This window comes from Vicugna pacos, chromosome 3 (genome assembly GCF_048564905.1).
Source record: "Vicugna pacos chromosome 3, VicPac4, whole genome shotgun sequence".
Classification (NCBI taxonomy): domain Eukaryota; kingdom Metazoa; phylum Chordata; class Mammalia; order Artiodactyla; family Camelidae; genus Vicugna; species Vicugna pacos.
In genome coordinates this window covers 85,018,456-85,040,118 of record NC_132989.1, presented here as the reverse complement: position 1 = coordinate 85,040,118, position 21,663 = coordinate 85,018,456, and the positions used below count along the sequence as shown (strand labels likewise).

The window sequence follows — 21,663 nt, the reverse complement described above, 5'->3', positions numbered from 1 at the left end:
CCTTTCCCAAATTAATCTGACTATGGAACCTTTTTGATTTCAGTGGAATGGCTATTAATTATGCAATAAGAATTCTTTGAAAGAGTTTGAGAAATGCGTCTGTGAACATTATAATTCAATGCATTTTTCACAAGATACAATTCAACCCTGAAAACACTCCCTCTAAAGGTATGATTTTAAAAAATCAAGGGTTTATTTTGTATTATAGTCATCCTTATTTCCAAGTATTGCTAGTTACCTAAATATTAAGGATAGTGTATGTAGATTATAATAAACCACTAAGGTAGTCTACCTTATTTATGCAATATGAACATTAAAACATTTATAAAGGAATAATCTTTGCACTGAAGATTCAGGTAAAGTTACCTATTATATGTGTCAATTACTGTACTATGCACTTTCAACTATGAAATTTTAATTGTCCTCATTTACATATGAGGAAACTGATGATTATAACTGATGGTCACATTACTTGCTCAAGATTACAGATCAGAGATTTATATCCAACTCTGATTCTAAAACCCATGTTCTTTTCCTATACTTTCACAAATAATGCTTTTATAAAACTATTTACAAATTTATAAAAATTTATGTTCTGAACATTTTCTCAGCACTTTTCTAACAGTAGCAGTACACTGACATTACTTATGGGAAAACTGATAGCATGAATTTTGACATTTACTCTCAGATATTTTAAAGTTTCTATAGTTTCTCTGAGACTTTGTTTTGAGCTGAATTAGGACATTTGGGATTTTCGCTATGATTCTGTGATTTCTCCTAAGAATTCAAGAGTCCCAACCCTTTTCAGGTAAAAATGTTTTGATTTGGGAAATTGAAACTTACTTATTTTCTTTTGTTCTTCCAGTATCAATTACAAATACAACATCTGGAATAGTGATACCCGTCTCTGCAATATTTGTTGCTAAGACAATCTGAAAATAAGAAGCCAAAACATTTAGGTAACTACTTTCAGCAATGTGCCATCATTTAAACTTCTTTAGTTTTAGCCAATAAAGTTTAAAAAGTGAATTTCAATTTTATTTACAAAAATTCACAATCTAATTGCTATTACTGTGTAAATTTGTTCTAATTAGTTTTATCACTTCAACTTGTAAATTAAAGTTACAGAATTTATTGTTAACAAGAATACTATTCCGCTAATTCTAGTCAGTCATCCTAATGACACAGTAGCATGGGAAATTGGGTCAGAGGATGGAGACTGCCCAGCAGAACACTTCACAGTTATTAGGGAAAAAATAGTAGTAGTTCTTCAGTAAGAAGAACTGGTGGGTTGCTGCCCTGGCTTTGCTACTTACTTACTATATTAGCTTTGTGACCTGGGCAAGTCATTTTACTTCTTTGGCCTTCAGTTACCTGACCTGCAAATTAGGAGGTAGGAATTCTAGCTATAAAATTCTTAATGGTGACGGCTGAAGAGTGCAGTCTTCTGTGTTTTGTTTTTATTTTTCTGTTGAATCCTCGGAGGTAAAACATTTAGGAAATTCTAGGTCAAATTCAGTATATTATCACTCTAGCTCAACTTTGTATTTTAATACTGAATGCCTGCTTTTCTTATTCACTTATTCTAGGAAATAGAACCCAGATTATTAAGACTTAGATGGGACCTAGGTGATCAGAATTTTTTAAAGAGGTGGAACTTTTTTCTTCAGACAAAATTTTACAGGGAAGCCCAAATGTTACAGATCAGAGCACAATCTCTGAATCCTTGGAGATTTCAGAGCACAGTTAGAAACGCATCAGTTTAATCCATCTCCTTTTAAAGATGAGAAAGTGAGGCTGAGTGGGTTGCCAAAGGCCACAGACATCGCAGTGGCTTAGAGGCAAGAACTCAGTTCTCCTGCATTATAGTCCAGGCTCTTGCTGGGGGCTCTGTATTCCTCATAGTTTCTACATTGTGTTTTTTTCCTCTAAGAGAGTGTCAAAATCTGAGAAACTCTCTTTGCCAAGTATTTCTTCATTCAGAATCCTGAACAGAGGAGACAAAATACTGAGACTGTTTCCTAACCGAATGCTTTGTGTATTACAAAAAATAATCAGGAAAGAGTAACCTAGAGAAAAACAGAGAACTCGCTCAGGATTCAAGTAGCTCCTGACAAGCAACATCCTTTGTGATATCTTCTTGAAGGAAAAGTAGTCATTTTTCTTTTCTTTTCACAAGCAACATCCATGCCATATTTTAAAACTACCACTCCCCTAAAGTCTTTAACAATACATAATATAAACACCTAATATAAACTGAAATATAATATAAATTGTAATATTGGGTTCATTTTTGATTATGTTAAACTGCAGAGCATCTGGAGTCTGCCACGCATCATAAGACATTTAATATTGTCTTTGATGATAAAAAGTCATAACACTTTCATGAAATATTCTTCAGTTGGATTACATATAAATTTGCTATACTGAATTTTACCTTCCTGACTCCTTGAGGAGGAAGTGTGAATGCTGCAGCTTGATCTTGAGTTGAAAGAATAGAATGCAGAGCTATCACTTTATATCTGAAAGTTAAAATCATAGTTCTTAGCAAGTTTCTCTTTAGAAGACACTGCAAAGAATAACAAAATTTATTTGCAAATAAGAAGCAACTTTTAAATTTTTTATTATGAAAAGTTTTAAACACACAAAAGTTGTGAGAACGGGACAATGAAACCCCATATATACTCATCAAAGAGAAAAAAATTAATATGAATGAATCATATAGAATGTAGGGTTTAAAGAATTTAAAAAATATATTCTGATGTTGAAATGATAACCATAATAGCAGTAATAAACTGTATCAAAACAGACATAGTAAAGAGCCAGTTCAATATGTATGGATGATAAACTGCAATTTTGTTGGGGTTTTGCACTACCAGTGGGTTGGGGAGGGGAGTCACCATCTTATTCTTAACCACAGGATTCCCTCTGCTTAATCATATTAAGAAAAAAAATGCAGAAATAGTATCTAAAATTTTTAGTAGATAAAATGCTGTGATAGAAATTAAAAAAAAAAAAACTTACTCCACTATGGACAATTTTAACTGAAGGTAGAAAGACTTTGACAACTCTGATCAAGAGTTATAATACACAAAACATTTTTCTATTTTAAAACTACCAGGAATATAATGAAGTTTTATAGTTACCGATCTGAAAAAAATCTTCTGTCAGTGGATAAGAGATCATACAACTGCTGAATATGAGCAAGGCCTGGTAGAAAGATCAGTACTGCTCCTTCAACATTTTTGAACTGGGGACTTCTGTCTGAAATTTTTAAAAAGATACAATATTCAAAATAAGGAAGAGCATATAAGATATTAATAAAATTAATAAAACATCTCTAGCTAGTAGAAAAGTTTTATCAAAACAAATGGTGACACATTGGAAACAGATACATACCTAAGTATGTCAGAAGTTCCAAAATGAGATCCAGGTTGATTTTATGAGGATTCATGTAGAGAATAGCATGCTGAGTGCGGGCACTGTACTTCTGGTAAAATGGATTTAAATCAGCACTTGTTCCAGTCTGAACTGGGATGTATTCCTAAAAGAAAACACAATCAGAAAGAGATGAATAAAAATATTAAGTATTTTTATAAGACAAAGGAAAATATATTTGCATTCACTCAAATCTGTATTTTTCTGTCACCATTATTTGGTTAAAATATAAAAAGAATACATTTTTAACAGTATTAAAGTATTACACAATTTCATCTCTCTTACTAATTTAATTTCATCCAGCCTCCTTAAGAAAAGCTTTTTATCTTGGCATGTAAATACTAAATTAAAGAAGAAACAAAGAAAAACAGAACAATGGATGCATTTTTCTTGGCAACTGAAAAGCAGCCAAGCCAAGAGAGGTCACAACTTTAGTAAGTAGTATACACCTGTCTCATTCCTTCTAGATTCTACTTTGGCTGCTGAGTTCCAGTCATCTCTTTTGAAATATTTTTAATTTTTTGAAGTCTTTCTTTAGTTTCTAATTTCTATCTCTGCAGTTTTAGGGAAAGATTTTAGTTTTTTAGTATCTTCACTTATATGCTCAATTGAAAGATAAAGTAACCATAGCTCTGTGCTTCCATCAGATAAATGAAATATCATGGATATAATGAAAATAACTGTATATAATACCACTGGCTAAAAGGCAGAATAAGGTACCTCTTGTGATATTTCTAAAACTGTGTCATTGAAACTGAACTAACTCTATGAAGAACTGTGCTTGCCCTGGATAGCTTCACTGTAGGACTAAAGTTGGCTCATGCCAGGTCAGAGGCTGTTAGAAAAAAAAACAAAGGCAAGGATCTAGATATTGGACCTGCCACATTTCTGACTACCTAAGGTGCTGAGATAAAGTAGAGAAGATCACTACAAATTTACTCCTCAATAATTGATCCCTGCTACAAAACAATAAAAGCTGCTTTTAATTTATAAAGTCCTGGACTTTTTACGTGTATCTATATGGCTAAGAATAGTGTAAGAAGACAAAATATCATAAACTGAAGACTAGAGTTGTGAAACAAAGATTAAAGAAATGACCTTTAAAATTTGCTCATAATCATATCTATCCTCTTCTACCAAATTATATTTGAATGCACTGTGCCAGCCACATGATTTAAAACTCTCATGGCAGTCTGTGCCCTGGATATCACTATCAGATGTCTTTCAAAATATTTTATTTTTACCTGATACTTGTTTGTTCCCCCTGCTTTGCTTGTAACATTAATGGTTATTTCTTCTTCCTCTTCCAGAAATTTCTGACAATATTCTGAATCTTTCTCCAGTACGAAGCCTGTTTCTTCTATTATATCTTCAAGATGAAAAACCTGCACAGATTAAGGCATATAAATGGTGAATTCAAATTCATTTCAGTAAATACATTTTAAAGAGAACAAGGGATTGTTACCTTTTGAATGTTATCTAATGCTAATTTAGAATATTATGAAAAAAGCTTTTCTTCTGCATTATTTGCAAATAAAGAACTTGGCTGATACAGATGGATCTGTCTGTCCCTCGAATTTTTCAGGACAAAGGACATTATGGTGTATATTTACATGTGAAAACCAATTAAAAGAGTAGTCTTTATCAGCTGATAAAGGCCATCTCCAGGCCCTCTCCTGACTTTCAATACCCTAGAAATAGTTCTAGGCTCAGACTATATGGGCCTATCTTCTGGAAATGCTTGTTGGTGAAAATGCAGTTTCTGTTTACATATGCATTATGAAGAAAACTTACCTCAACAGGGTAACTTCTTCCTGAAATTCTCAGAATAGGGCAGTGTGTGAAATAGGTAGAAAACTTCTCACTGTCTACAGTGGCACTCATTAGAATCAAGTGTAGGTCAGAGCGTTTCTGTAAAATTTCTTTCAAGATAATTAATAGGAAGTCTGACTGGACACTTCTTTCATGAACCTAATATAAAGGGAATAAAAATTAATCATTTATAAGGTCTAGTAAGAGGCTAAAACAGTCAGACACTCAAATCTTCTAAAAGGTAACCAATGGTTACATACGTACACGTGGAGGGAGAGAGAAGATGTATGTTTCAAGTAAGGCAGATCTTCGGAACTGAAAATAAAGCCACCCTCCAAATTTGAAGTTGGTAAAAATCAGCAAATAATGAATAAGAATAGCTATGATAGTAGGTCTCTACCCTAGGAGATGGTTTGTTAGTGTTTAGCTGATAAGATTAGGGTATCTCCCAAATTTCACTTAGAAGCCAGAGTAACTCTTAAAGCTCTGCTACTAATACAAAAATGTACAGACACAAAACTGCAAGAAGACAGATGGTTTATCCACTATGTAGAAAAGAGGGAATCTGATTAGTAGGAATCTGACAGATTCTCTATCAACAAAGATTCTAATGCCCTTCCAACAGATGTATTTTTAGTGAAGAGCACTATAAACTTGCTATAGAGCATGAAAACATGGGACACTGTCAGAATTTAACATCTGCTGGATAAGTACTAGTCTATATTCCAACTTTCTGTACTGGGACTTATTTCTATGCATTTTATTTTATAAGATTTAAGGTAGCACACAAAAGATAGAATACATCAAAATAACAAAAAATAAAACAGGTTCGATCATTCATTTGCTTAGAAGGGAGGCAACAGTGGCTAAATGTTCAGGCTCCAGAATGAATTGCTTAAGTTCAATTCTTCTTGGCTTGGTTACTTAAAATATGACTTTAAAGTTATTTAAATATCTTTGGGTCTACTTCTTTTTCTATAAAATAAGAATACAAATACAAACTATAGAGTGTTTGTAACTATCAAATGAGATCATGCAAAGCCCTTTGAGCCTAACAAACAATACTCAGCATCGTGCTAGATGCTGGGAATTAAAAAATGATCAAGACAGTCTTTCCATTTCAGAGTTTGCAGCCTTGCAGGAGGATACTGTAGAGGATGGTTTGAAATTATATGTGAAGGGTAGCTAACTCAGGCGGTCATGGGATACAACTTGTGCTAAACCATGGTGGTCAGGAGATCATAATACATTTTAGGAAATGGAGAAACAGAAATGATGCCTTGAACACGGGATGAAGAATGAGCAAGAGAGAGAGCTGGTGAGGTACTCCATAATCTGTCCATATAAAGTCTTATAAACCTGTTAAGGAGCTGAGACTTTATCCTAATGAGTTAGTGTAGTGAATAAGACATTTTAAAGCAAGGGAATCATGTGGCCTGAATTTTGTTTTAAAAAGATAACTCCAGCTAAAACGTGAAGAATGTAGTAAAGGACAACAAAACAGAGTGCAGGAAGTTTAATCAGAGACTTTTGTAGTAATTAGAGAGATCATGGTAGCCTACATGAGGGTTATACCAGTGAATATTGAGAAAAGTAAAACCAGTAAGTCTAGGTGACTGAATTTAGGGGATATGGGAGAAAGAAGAAGGAATAATCTTGGATGTTTTTACTTTGGTGGTTTGACCAGGATGTATATTATATCTGAATCTCAAGAGAGAGATTTTTTTCTGATGGATGAAACAGATCTAGAGAACCTCCTCAAATAGATGGTAATTTATACAGATACTGATTTTTTAAAAAAAGAATAAAAAATGAGGATAAAACATAAAATAGAACTAATAAAAATGTGTACTTTATTAAGTACACCTGGGAGAGGTGGGCAAAAAGTTTGGCTGTAAACATACCAGCAGTCAAAGGAAAAGCGACTTAATCACACACTGACCGTAGACAAACAAATCACACAACTATTGCTAATAAGAAAGCCAGAAGTATTATCCTGAGCATTTTAATAAAGAAGGTCCTAAATAATACAATGAACTCTGTCCCAGCACCTCTTACATTGTTATACTCAACTTATACTCAATGATGATGAACTTCCCTGGGCTTCTTCTTACTCTTACTGTACTGTTCAACAAGAAGTTGACAGTATCACATGAAGCACAATTCAGTAAATCACATCTACAGACTGTTAATACTAAACCATTAAAGAGCAGCTCCCTGAAGTTGGTCTGACTTTTAAATTATGGTTCACTCTGATGTATATTTACTAAGCAATTTTCTAATAATTTGGGGCTCCAAGAAAACTTATTGACTAGCTAATACAAATATTTTATCTTACCTAGCAGTAAAAAAATTCTCACTATAAATAGATAAATTAGCATTTTAACTTAAGTTGATTCCTGAGGATACTGATAAATCTAGGTCTTGGCTATGCAAAGCTATGACACCCCATTCTCCACCCATCACTGCCAGAAGCAGTTACCCATGGGCCTACTCAGTTAAGCAGCCATACATCCTCTTTCTTTTTGACATCTTTATTTTTTATTTTTTTAAATTTTTAAGTGGAGGTACTGGGGACTGAACCCCGAACCTCACGCATGCTAAGCATGTGCTCTACCACTGAGCTATACCCACCCACCACCTTTTAGACACCTTAGTGATAATAGTACAGTTTCTTCCTCCATTAAAGAATAAAGACTCCAAAGATAAAAATGAATTCCTATCTCTTATCTATTACCAAAATATATTTAAACACATCTTAACCTAAGCTTGTCCAACAACAGGAAAATGGTTAAATTATGGGACATCCAAATTATATATTATTATAAAGCTATTAAAAATGTTTCTGTAGACTATCAAATGATGAAAGACTTTGAAAATAAATATACACACATACTAAATATACACATACAAAAATACACAAATGTCAACATTGATTTTTTTCCTGGGTCATAAGACTATAGATAATTTTTATTTTCATATTTGTATCTCTTTATACTTCTAATACTTACTAACCAAAAGCAGGAAAAAATGCAATAATCTGTATGTAGTCTATTAAGAATCAAAGAATGACTGAACTTTCACTAATGCCTTCTGAACTTTGTGAATTAACAGATGTTCATACAAACTTTGTATCAGGAAAATGAAAAAAAATTTTGAATAATAGAAATGCTATACATCTTATTTCTTTTTCAATAGATTATATACAAATCAGTTTACATATACTAAGTTAGTATACCATTTAAAATAATTCAATTTTAAATGTGTATTCAACTTTACTCAAGTAGGGGTATATCTATAGAGAAAATGACATGTTGATGAGGATTCCTCATTTTTATAAGAATCAGAGAAAACCTTTGAACAAATGTAGTTGAGCAGCAGCAGGTAAGGGATGGCTGCAGCCAGATTGCTGGGTTTGAATCCCCAGTTGCAGAACTTACTGGTTGGGTGAACATGAGTAACCTATTTAACCTTTGTGTGCCTCGGTTTCCTCAACTGTAAAATAGGGATAATAAAATCTACTTCACTGGATTGCTGGAAGGATTAAATGAAATTATATATATGAAAGTCCTTAGAACAGCACTGCATCTAGCAAATGTTATACAGTATTTGTTAAATAAATCAATTAGTATGAGACACATTTGTTAGAGGAAATTAAATAGTAGTTATATGTGAAGTGTTGAGCATTTATAAGCATGAAGAAAAAGTTAGCTAATATTAGGAGTAACATAATTTTGATACAAAAATGTTTAGAATTTTTTCTGAACGTGACTATAGAATCTACTCACCTCATCTACAATAACATGAGACACATTAGTTAAGAGACTATCTTCTTGAAGTTTCCTTAGCAAAACCCCTGTTGTACAATAGAGTAACCTGGTAGATTCACCAGCTCGAGACTCCATCCGGATCTGATATCCACACAAAGAATTCTGAAGGGAGGACACAAGGCCAAGATTAGATTTTCACAAGTGATCTAGGAAACAAGCCTTAAAAAGTGAAGCACAGGTGTTGATCCTGCTACTATATGGAGCAGTCTAAGTAAATCTATTTGGTGCAATTTATTACTTTCCCATGGTCTTCAATTATATAAAACTATAAAATGTTTTGGCAATTTTAAACAAGAAAAATCTTTTTTATTTTCAGAGTGTTGAAACAAAAACTGTTCATCTGCTTTGAGTACTGTTAACATGATTATGAAAATATTAATAGATTTAATTGATTTCTTATTAAATTTTCTTGGAGCAAAACATTGAGGTACTCAGGAACAGAATTCTGGAGCAGCTCCTTCAATTTGGTCTACTTTTCTATCAGGATCTCATAAAAGTTGCCACCATTAAAAACCAGTGGTGTCTGATGGGAATCTTTCTATCACATTTTCTTTCTTACTCCTTCAGTCATTCCTTTGTTTTATTTGTATACATGTATCATCCCTTTAAACCCTTAAATGTAAATGCCTTATAAGACAGAAATCATGTCTTTTTAACTATTACATTTCATGAAAGAAACCTAGACAAACTGCCACATAAAATTTTTTAATGAAGGGGTACCTAGCTTAAAGATAGAGACAAAAATGTTAAATTCTGTATCTAAAAAGAACAATTCCAAGTATAATTCAGCTGAGTTATATGAACTTGGAATTTATCATGTTTGGTTAAGGTCCAGCCAGTTTTGTGTATACTTCCATGGCAAAATGCACAACAGTAGATATCTAAGTCCTTTCTCTATTATTTTTATATAACAGGATTTGCAAATAGTCTGGCATTTTCTTCTATATTGTTTTTTCCTTCTGTTCACTGAACTAATGAAAATCACCCAGGGATACTTTCCACAGGAAAGATTTCGAAAACTTGCGATATATGATATTAGAGTTATATTTGTATGTGTTTATATTCTTTGAATGATCAATTTAGTATGTAATATATTTGAATACTCAATTATTAAAGTGAGTGTATTTTTCCTTTTATATGAGAATTTTAATAACAATTACTGACAGTCCTTTTCATCTGAAGAAGAGTGGCATAACATCAGATCTCTCAAAAACATGGAAAGTGCCTGGAATGTGCTACTGAACAACCAGTATCAGTCAAAACTCACATATGGTACAGGTGCCATTTGGATCCCAAGACTACGAGTGAGTAATGTTACCATTCAAACAACAGCTTACCTTTCCTCCAGGTCCATTTTCACAGCCCAATTCATCACACACTCTTGTGGCTAAACTCACCGCTGAGATTCTGCGGGGCTGGGTACAGACAATGTTACATTTACTTGTTCCACACTCATTTAGAAGCAAATCTTCCAATAGAAAATGTGGCACTTGAGTACTTTTACCACTCCCTGTTTCACCTGCCACAACCACAACCCTGTGCCTTTTAAGAGTTTCAACAACTGAATTCCTGTGTTTGAACACAGGTAACTGTTGCCTTTCCTTTAGAAGTCTCTGGTACTTAGGTGTGCTTTGCAACCTTCTAAAGAGGTTCCTAAGAGGTTCCAAGTCTTCTGCCTTTTCTGATTCCAAGGACAATGCAGAGAAATCCTCATCAGAAACTAAATTTTCCCAAGATTCCTCAGGATCTTCTGAGTTTTCTCTCTTATTTTCAGAATGCTGTTGTTGCTGCTGCTGCTGCTGTTTCAGTTTATTCAGAAGTTTGGCAATAAAAAGATCACGTGGTTTATTGGTTTCCATTTTATTTAATTCTTCCTTTTTCTTTTCTGTATCACTCCACTCCAGCCAAACATCTCGGTAAGTGGGAGGAAGCAACTGATGAACTGACTATAAAGGGGGAAAAAAAAGACCAAAACCATAGTATGTTGTTTTCACTAACTACTCGATACCAAAATTCAATAGGTTAGAACTTAAAAGGATAGCTATCTTCTTAAAATGTCTCTTAAACTAATAAGTTATTACATTAATATAAGATATACATGCATATGACACAAATTTACAAACAGCTTATCATATTTAGGTTTCTAGACTAACTAGCTGTAAGACCTTCGGCTTGTAACTTAACCACTCTGTGCTTTAGTTTCTATATCTGTAAAATGGGGCTAATAAGAGCACTTCCCTTATAGGCATACTCTGAGGAAGACTAAGTTAATCATATAAAATGCTTATTACTGGATCACAGTAAACTACTAAATACATGTTTATTATTTATTCTTATAGTGCTGCTATATGAATGTGTAGATGATCCATAAAGCATTTCTAAAACAAGTTCCCTCTGAGAGTCTGGCAGTTGTATAATTTAAAATGAACTACACTGGATGGAATCTAAGTTATTCTAATTCTGTGTTATAAAAGAGCCCATAATGATTTCTATAACACCGGTAGTCATTTCCTTCAGTTAAGCTTACCTTATGATACCTTATTTTGCAAAATGAGGGAAATAAAGACATTAAGAGTGTCTACTGACAGAAAATGGAAAAGAACTATTGTTTGGAGTTCCACTTAATAACTGTCTAAATTTTCAGTGGTTCTAATTTCCCACGAAGAAAGATACACACATTTATTATTTTAAAAAAGGTGACAATACCACTCCCCACCCCACCCCACAAAAAAAGGGGCATTATAGTCTCTTAAAAGTGCTTTCTTCAGTAGTACTTTATTTTCATCTTTCCTTAAGCTGGAAGCTTATAATCAATATAGCCTGAAATTGAAAACTGGAACCAATGTCTAATTTTTTATAGTTGAGAGACAATGTAATATTTAAGGAAAACAAATTTTAAAATTCTCCTTAATTCATCCACTCTAACACAACTATTTTTTAATCTGTAAATTAGTACAGCTTGTAAACGGTTCAGAGCCTTTGGTCTAAGGAGAAGACTGAATTATCTTTAGGGGAGCGAGGAAGTCAAAGTTATAAATAAGCAGAAACAAGGATTAATCAGAAGCAGCATTCAGTAAAAAGAAAACTGGCACAAAGGGCCATAATTAAATATTACCTTCCACATGCAGGTACAGTTTTATGTTGACAAAATATACTCACTACTCCACAAATGATTTTTGAAACACCTAGATCTAAAAAGTCTCACCTGCCCTTTCACTAAACGATAAAGAGCCAAAGTAGCTCCCAGGTGCTGAGCTTGCATGCCATCCTCTGTTAAGATTGTAGGGCAGACCACCAGTACGTCATCTTCAGACTTGATTACCCTTACCCTACAAAGAAGCCAAAAACATTTAAAAATAAAACTAATGAAGTAAAAAAGGTCAGAATTCCATTAACACTGAACTGTAGTTCACACTATTTAAATTAAGTATTTCCATGGCAGACATTGTACTAGATAGTAACTTACAAACACTATCAACCTGAGATATGGAATTAAGCTTCCTAAACATCTACTTAACTCATAAGAAACAAAAAGATTCTCATCTTAGATTTTCCTAAAAGTTCATTCAATTAACTGAAAAACATACCTACATTTCCAGTATCTACCTACTGGAACTTTTTCAAAGGAAGGATTTGGACTCTTGGGAAGATTCTTCCTGACCCAATCAATCAGAAATTGTTTGGGAGATTTTCCAGTCCAGCTTCGAGTAGTATAGTCAAAATTTCTTACATCATGAGGTTCTTTCTTTTTCCCTAAAATGATAGGAAAAGATTGGGTCTTTAAAATGGACATGCAGTAATATACAATCTCTTCTGAGGGATTTTAGAAGAGAATAGGTTAAGAAAGGATAAAAAGAAAGTTCTGCTCTTCTATAAGTGATGCAAGGAAATCCTCTTGATGGACAGAATTAGTGAAAATCTGACTTTTAAGAAAAGTATCTTAAGTTATATATTCTTGTAAAAATATCTATGATACTATGCATTGATGAATTGTTTAGAATACTTTGAATTACAATGTCTGGCAGGCTGCCACACAGGAAGGGCAATCCTTTGGAAAGATATAAATCAGATGTCATTCTTTGCTTAACAGCTGCCACTACCACCACCTTCAATAGCTTCATGTTATGTTTAACATAAAGTCCAAATTTTTCACTACTGTCTAAAAGCTCTCCATGGCCCATCCCTGCCTATTTCTTGTCATTTTTCCATCATTCTCACCATGCAGCAGCCAACACTGGTCATTAGTCAATTCCTTAACTGCTCTAAACCTGCCTAGCCCAATACAGTGGTCACCAGCCACATGTGGCTACATTTAAATTAATTACAATTAAAATTTCAGTTTCTCAGTTGTACTATAGTCACATTTCAAGTGCTTGATACAGCTGACCCTTGAACAACATGGGTTTGAACTGCACAAGTCCATTTATATGCACATTTTTTATTAAAAAAATTTTTTTTTGTTTGGTTTGGTTTGTTTTTTTGGGGGGGAGGTAATTAGGTTTACTTTTTTATTTTTAGAGGAGGTACTGGGGATTGAATCCAAGACCTCATGCATGCTAAGCATGCTTGTTACCATTTGTGCTACACCCTCCTCCTTTTAAAATAAATATAAAGGAAAAATACGTGGAGAACATCATGTGTAAGACTTATATTGAAGTGGACAGCCTATCCTTACATAGGCATTAGGCGATATTTAATATAAAATTGATAACTTGTTAGTTTTCTGTTTTATAACTTTGCTTTCAAAGAATTACACTACCACACAATATGCCCCTCTCTCATAACTGGAGAAACTGCATGTCAGGCTATCATCACAGGTAAGTGTTTTTTTAAAAAATGTAACAAAGTTTCCAATACTATATTATGAATATGACTGTAACACTGTAAGCCATAAAAATTTATAATTCATTCATTAGTGTTTAAGGCCAGGCTACAGCAAAGCAACTTTGTCGATTACACTAGCCTATCATTAAAGCTACTTCTTTGTTATCAATGCATGAATTATTGTACCTATAAACAAATAAGAATTTCTTTTTCACATTATCCTTTCATTTTTGATGTCTAGTGTTAGTAATACATATAGCACATACAGTGTTTTGTACAATGTTGATATAGGTACTGACAGATGATTCCTCTTGTAAACAGATGATGTAAACTCATGGAATCAATACAGAACAGTACTGTAAATGCATTTTGTCATGATTTTTCTTAACATTTTCTTTTTTCCAGCTTACTTTATTGTAAGAATACAGTATATAATACATATAACATACAAAATATGTGTTAATCAGCTGTTTGTGTTATCAGTAAGGCTTCCAGCCAATAGTAGGCCATTAGCAGTTAAGTTCTGGGGAAGTCAAACGTTATATGCAGATTTTTGACTGCACAGTGCCCCTAACCCCTGCATTGTTCAAGGGGCAGTTTACTCATATTTGGCTAGCAGCTACTACATGGGATAATGCAGATGTAGAACATTCCCATCATAGTGTTCTGTTGAATAGTGATGCGCTAAGCTTTTTTCCACCTTACACTTCCAATGTAGTGTCTCTTTCCTTAGAAGGTTCTTTCCACCAGTTTATTACCAGCCAAACACCTAATCATCTGTCAGATGTCAAAGCAAGGTATCAGAAGGTTTCTCTCATCTAAATTAGGCGCCCTTGTTATCTCTATTGATAGAAGCCAGTTTTCTCTCTTTGATAGCACAGATCACAATTTGTAATAATGTATTTGTGTATATTTAAAGCTTACCTTTCCTCCTAGACTGTGTACTTGAAGAGGGCAAAAACTAAGTTTTTTTTAGTAACTGACACTGTGAACAATAAAAATTCAATAAATATTTATGGAAAGAATAAGAACTGACAATTAAGTGTGGGACTCAACTAACTATATTACAGACTGATAAATACACTAGCTAAATCAGTAATTTACTTAGAAGCACAAAGAAGAGAACATTTACACACCTCTGGTGGTACAGCAGGAATCAGGGAAGGTTTAAATAAGAGGTGCTGTTTGATTTGAACCTCTAAGCAAGGGAAAGGTTGGCCAAGAAGGGGATAACAGGATGAGCAAAGTCATGGAGCATATGTTTTAAAGAATGATGCGGCTGTAGTACATAGCTTGGAGAACAAAGTGGAGAGGTAGACTGTGGCAGAATGCAAAGGATCTTCAATGCCATGATACAGGATTTGAACTTGTTACTGATTAAAGTTTTTCACAGGAAACTTACATTTAGATCTGTGTTATGAAAAGATAATTCTGGCAGGAGTTTGGAGGATGGGCTGGAGAGAGATGAGGCTGAAGCAAGATATTTGTAATCACCATAAGTTATCATAATTATTACTTTTCCAAGACAGTGTATGGAAGCATAACTCTACTGCTATCTTATGTAGTTTGCCAGAATACAAAGTAACATAATTTCTCAATTATACACTCCTTGACATTTTATTATTTACATTTTATGCCCTGGAACATTTTTCCTTCATTTTACCTTTCTCTTCTTCAGGAGCAGCTGTAGATTTTTCAAATAAATTAAAGTTCAAAGCACTTTCCCCTTCTGCGGCTACTGGAGGCTTCTTCCTTTCATTCTGTTGATGTGAAATCTTTATGGCTGGATTAAATACTGGATGGTCTTCTAAAGTTTCCATTTCTATCAAAAAAACCCATGATGCTTATTTGTTTTTGTTTTTGCTTATATTTATTTTTCATGCCTTGTTATTTTGCAGATTGGTTTTTGAAAAAAAAAAATTCCTCCTTCCTATAGCCAATTATTCAACACTTCCTACTAGGAATCTGTGCTAGAAGTCAGAGGCAATTTATTTTCACATAATATACTAACATTTTTAAAACAAATTATTTAACAGATGTAGAAGGCCTGGAAAAACATCTTCACTAGAAATAAACACTCATGGAATTATATTCACCTCTCCTTCTTGAATGGAGATGGAATTTTATGTATACATCTGAAGTTGATAAACTATGGCCTACAGGCCAAATCCAGCCCCACTGCCTATTTCCGTATGGCCTGTGAGCTTAGAATGATTTTTGCATGTTTAACTGGTTGAAAAGACAAAAAGAGGAAATATTCGGTGACATGTGAAAAATATGAAATTTCAGCATCCATAAATAAAGTTTTATGGGAATGTAACCATTCTCTTTATGTACTGCCTATAGCTGCTTTTATGCTGTGACAGCAGAGCTGAGTAATCATAACAAATTGCAAAATCTACAGTATTTACTATTTGGCTTCTTGTAAAAAAAGTTTGCCCATCCCAAGTATAAATTATTAGGAAAATTATTAGAAAAAATTACTAGGAAAAAAGAGGCAACCTCCATCCAAGAAAGGCTGATAAAGAAAAGACATTTATACATCTAAGAATTTTGAAGTGTTTACCTCTTTGAAATTTCCTTATTTTTTCTTGAGCCTCTTTTTGGCCTTGCTTGTTTTTTTCTAGTTTACAAGTAGCTGCTTGCTCCTTTGCATCCAGAAGTTTTGCTGCAAGGTGCAAGTACCTTTCATTCTGTTGTTTCAAAGATGATGATGATAAAGAAAGAAAAAGGCCAGATTAGTTTATCTATCATCAGTGTATTATATCAAAACCTGTGATCTTTTTATCTTATTCTTTGAACCAACGAATCTACTTCTAGAAATTTTTCATAGAGAAATAATACAAATGTGCAGATTTGCAGGTATATAGATGTTTACTCCGAATTGACTGAAAAGGAAAATTGAAAATCAAGTGTGGTACATATCTACAGAGAAAACTAGTCAGCCGTGTAAAAAAGATGAGGTAGCGAAAGAATGAAGGTGAGCCACATGGAGAAACTTCCCTGACATGTTACATAAAGCAAACTACAGAATAAAAAGAAGTATGAGCTCATTTCTGTAAAAAGAAAAATTAAATTTTTATACGTTTTATAAATACATGTTTAAAGGATTGTATACACAATAATGCAATAATATTCTTATCTGAAAGTTACTTTCCTATAATCTCTATCTTATGGAAGATGGGGCATTAAAAAAAATGGCCTCTGGGGAAAACAGGTGTTATAAAACTTAAGGATTTAACTCTGTTGAGCAAAACCTGGACAGAGTTTAAAGCTGAACTCAAATTACTGGTGTTTTCCTTTAGGTTAGGTTAATAGATGAGAAGCATCAAAGCACCAGGGTGGAGAACAGGGCATGTGCAATGCTGCTATTTAAAACAACTACTGAGAGGAAGGCAAGAGACACTAAAGAAGCCACAACCACCTGAATTCTGGGGCGATTTTGTGTAGAAGTCAACATCAATACAGTGTAACAGATAGAAGGGTTAGCTATCTTCTCAAATTCAACCAAATCATATTCATTCTTTCAATCTTTCCTATCTGTGGCATTGATACCACCACCCCTTCACCTATGAATCTCTTGCTGTCTTTGGCTTAACTTTTATATTCAGTAAGTCACCAATTTCTATTGATTCTTGCTTTAACAGTTTTTCTTCTAATTCCCAATTTGGGACCTTATTATTTCATACCTGAGCAGGTGCAGGAGCTACCAAAATGGCCTACCTTTTGCAAACCACCTCAAGTAGTACTAAATTTGACCTAAAATGTCAAATTCTTCTTGTCAGTCACCTGCCCCTACACTTATAGCGACTCTTTACAATCAATAGGAAAAGTTGTCAAATTCATATTCTGGGCATCAAAATCTTCTAGTCTCAGATGAACTTACCTGTTTACTCCTATCTGCCAGTACTCACCTACATGTTCTGCCCTCTGTCTATTGTTTAATCCCAAAGGCCCCTTGCATAATTCTTCTTCTGTACCCTTATTCACACTATTTCATCCATCTGGACCATCTTCCCATTTTTTGCTGCCTTGCACACTTCATATATCCTTCAAGTCCCACCTCTCTTCTATGAAGTCCTGACCTAATGCTCCAATGAGAAGAAAACTCTTCCTTCTCTGAACCTCAAAATAAGACTTGTACTGTCTTAAATTCTTTTTGTTTATGCTACTTCCATACAGGCACATGGTTGAAAAAGCTTAAAGGATACAGATTATTAAAAAAAGCCTCCCTCCCACTCCAACAACCCCAGTCCTAATAACTAGTAATAGCTTCTTGTATATCTCTCCAGATGTTTTCTTTCTGCACATAAGAATGCAAATATATGTATATATATTTTTTTCTTTTACACAAATGAGTTCATCATACCACACATGCTTGTTCTGCAACTTCCTTTTTTTCTTTCTAAACCAACTTTATAAAGGTATGATTCACTTATAATAAAAGGCACCCATTTTAAATGTATAAGTGAATGTGTTTGATAAATGTATACATCTACATAACCATCATTATAATCAAGATATAAAACACTGCCTTCACACCCAAAAGTTTCCTCATCATGCCTAATAGTCAATCTCCCTCCCACATCCCTGGACTCAGGCTACCAATGATCTGCTTTCCCTCACTAGAGATTGATTTTGCATAGATGACTTCTCTGGAATTTAATATAATGAAATTGTTCAGTATGTACTCATTTGTGCCTAGCTTCTCTCATCCTTATATAATGTTTTTGAGGCTTGCTTGCAGTGTTTGGCTATTATAAATAAAGTTGCTAGGAACATCTGTGTACAAGTCTTTTTTTGTTGACATTTTCATTTTTCTTGTGTAAATACCTAGGAATAAAATTGTTAGATCATATGACAAGTGTATGTCTAACTTCATAAGAAAGTGCCAGTCTTCCAAGTGGTTGTACCATTTCATTTCATACTCTTACGAAGTATGAGTGTTCCAGTTGCTCCACATCCTCCCAACACTTGGTATTATTTACCTTTCTAATTTTAGCCATTCTGATAGATACACAGTGGTATTTCATTGCAGTTTTCATTTCTCTTGATTACTAGCAATACTGAACTTATTTTTACATGTTTATTGGCCACCAATATAACTACTTTTGTAAAGTGTCTGTTGTCCTTTTAAAACTTCTTTATAAATTCTAGACAGAAGTCCTTTATCGGATATATCTTTTATATTATTTTCTTCCCACAAAACTTGCTTTTTTCCCTTAACGTTGTATTTTTAGTTTATCTTATGATATCTAGGTTTTTTCTGTCTAGGTAATGGATTTCCTCTATAAAGGAATGTGCTTTTAAAAATAATCCAAATAATTTAGCATATTCCTTACACATAACAATCATTTAAAAATATTTGGTGATGATCTCTTTAAACACAGAGGAATGCACTTAACATCTATTAGGCAGTTATTTTGTGTAATGTTTTTCCCTAAGCGTTATTTTGTTTAATCTTCATATAAACTCCAACAGGTAAGCATTTCTTCAATTTACCAATGAGGAAGCTAAGTCTCAGAGAAGTTAAATATTTTGCTAGGATTATCCAGCTAGAAGCCCAATATAAATTTCTACTCACAGGGTCAAATCTTTCCTCTTCTAAACTTTTAGAGTTCTCACTTTTTTCCTCTTCATTTTGTTGTTCAGCGTACCTCAAAATCCATTCTTTCATATTTACTTCCAAATTTTTTTCTTCCTTTTTTGGCTAGAAAGAAAAAAACAAATATCTGAAAAACCAAAATTAGAAAAAGGTGTCAAAACTATCATCAAGTGTTACTGCTTTTATAATTTCTTTACTCTCAGAAACAGGAGACACATATGCCTCAAAAAATCACATTCTTTACTGTTCAGTGAAGGACAAATGAACTTAACTCAACATTACATTAATAAGTCTAAATTCATATAATCCAAAGAATACATTTACAGAAAAAGGCAAAAATAAAAGAAGGAACTGTTAAAAACTAGTGTTATTCCTTAAAAACAGTGATTTTGTGGGGATGATGCTTCCATAGATATTGTTGTTTTGTTTTGTTCATTGATGTATGACTGACACATTAAAAACTGCACGTTTAATGTATATATTATTATAAGGATATGTTAATTTTTTATATGTATATATAAACTCATCATTTTTAGGAGTTTGGACACATGGATACACTCGTAATACCATCACTACAATCAAGGTACCAAACATATCCAACACCTCCAAAAATTTTTGTGTATTCTTGTGTGTGTGCATTTTGGTGGTTGGGCAGAGGGGTAGCTCTGCTAAGAATTCTTAACATTAGATCTAGCCTCTTAACATATTCTAAAGTGCACTGTACTGTTAGGCGCTATGTTGCACAGCAGTTCTCTAGAACTTATTCATCTTGCATAACTGAAATTGTATAACCATTAAGCAACATTTCCCCATTTGCCTATCCTCCCCTTAGCCCCAAGTAACTACCATTCTATTGTCTGTTTCTATGAGCACGCAAGGGGTCCCGGGTTCAATCTCTGGTACCTCCTCCAAGCAGAAATCAATGAAGAAACCTAATTACCTCCCCCTCAGAAAAGAGTGATACAAGCAAGAGCTTGGTAAAAATTTGTACATTGGGGCTTATCATCTTAAGATACTTGCTCCAGGAAGCCAGATGTCAACATCACCATATGAGAGGAAACCTGAGCTAGTCATCTGGAGAGAGAGAGATGCTTTGCTAGACCCTAGCTGAGGCACTAATCATGTGAGTAACGAAATCATTTTGGATGTTCCAGACTGAGGAGATACCTCATGGAACAAAAGAACTACCTAGCTGAGCCAGCCCAGACTGCAAAATCATAAGAAAATAAATTATTGCCGTAAGCCACAACGTTTTTGGCTGGTTTGTTATGTAGCAATAGGTAACGGAAACTGGCAGTGATAGAAGAGTTTGGCAAACCATTAGTCATTTTCAATAAGTAAAAATGTTACTGCAACCTAATAATTATACTCTTATGAACTGCTGCATGTGCATCATTCTGATTTTATACAACTCCGAATGTTTAATTCTTAAATTACCTTAATCTTAGGATCTTCCTCTTGTTTTTTGGCTTTAGGTTGCAGTGGAAGTGAAGCAGTGGCTTGTATTTGAGGAGACTGGAATTTTGGCCTGCTTTTAGGTTGTTGCTCTTCAAATTCCTGACTGAATCCCTCAGGAAGTGCATCTTAAGAGAAATTGGGATGAAAATAAACATGTACATGATACATAAAATACACAATTATTCATTAAACGTGCATCTTAAGAGAAATTGGGATGAAAATAAACATGTACATGATACATAAAATACACAAATATTCATTAAACATACATATAAACCTTGCCTAGGCAAAGAGTACTTAATTTTCTTCTACCCCTCATCTTCTAAGAATAGAAACACTATGAAGAACATAGTTTTATCATCAAACCAGTGGGAACACTCACCAGATGACAACCAGCACATCTCTATTTGGCCATTTATTTCACCCTCAGTGGGTTAAGACTCCTAAATTTTCGTAAGAAAATCTTAACACTTCCCTCTCCTTGGCTGCCTGTCATACTAAGTGGTAGTATCCTTAATCAGCCATATAAACAATTTGCACTCCAGGTTTCTGCCAAAGATTACAACCTAAACCTTCTGCTTAATGAAATATTATTTATCCATAAGCAGACAGCTCTAGTTTTTAAACCAAAACAAGGATACACAACCTGACAGGTTACAGATAGGCAAACTTTGAGAATTTGCTGTCTCAAGTGCA

At 33.8% G+C, this 21,663-nt stretch overlaps 1 protein-coding gene and 2 long non-coding RNA genes across 4 annotated transcripts in view; 2 read left to right on the top strand and 1 right to left on the bottom strand.

The window, feature by feature from the left end:
* DHX29 (DExH-box helicase 29) overlaps positions 1-21,663 on the bottom strand; it is a 43,238-nt gene that overhangs the window by 11,802 nt on the left and 9,773 nt on the right. The window contains exons 5-18 of one of the 2 annotated variants that reach the window (XM_006206000.4): positions 20,947-21,092; positions 19,489-19,614; positions 16,471-16,597; positions 15,568-15,726; positions 12,668-12,833; positions 12,286-12,409; positions 10,418-11,026; positions 9,039-9,182; positions 5,233-5,409; positions 4,683-4,823; positions 3,400-3,544; positions 3,147-3,264; positions 2,438-2,522; positions 844-932 (exon numbers count right to left, since the gene is read on the bottom strand). In XM_006206000.4, the coding sequence (XP_006206062.1) occupies positions 844-932; positions 2,438-2,522; positions 3,147-3,264; positions 3,400-3,544; positions 4,683-4,823; positions 5,233-5,409; positions 9,039-9,182; positions 10,418-11,026; positions 12,286-12,409; positions 12,668-12,833; positions 15,568-15,726; positions 16,471-16,597; positions 19,489-19,614; positions 20,947-21,092 (2,356 nt within the window). Of the gene's footprint in view, positions 1-843; positions 933-2,437; positions 2,523-3,146; positions 3,265-3,399; positions 3,545-4,682; positions 4,824-5,232; positions 5,410-9,038; positions 9,183-10,417; positions 11,027-12,285; positions 12,410-12,667; positions 12,834-15,567; positions 15,727-16,470; positions 16,598-19,488; positions 19,637-20,946; positions 21,093-21,663 lie in introns of those variants that run through there. The other variant, XM_072958671.1, reaches the window with a different exon arrangement.
* Positions 47-3,815, top strand: LOC140695694 (uncharacterized). The gene is made up of 3 exons (XR_012071485.1): positions 47-168; positions 866-959; positions 3,742-3,815. It is a non-coding gene; the product is annotated as an uncharacterized lncRNA (long non-coding RNA).
* On the top strand, positions 14,617-21,248 carry LOC140695693 (uncharacterized). The gene is made up of 2 exons (XR_012071484.1): positions 14,617-14,701; positions 20,985-21,248. It is a non-coding gene; the product is annotated as an uncharacterized lncRNA (long non-coding RNA).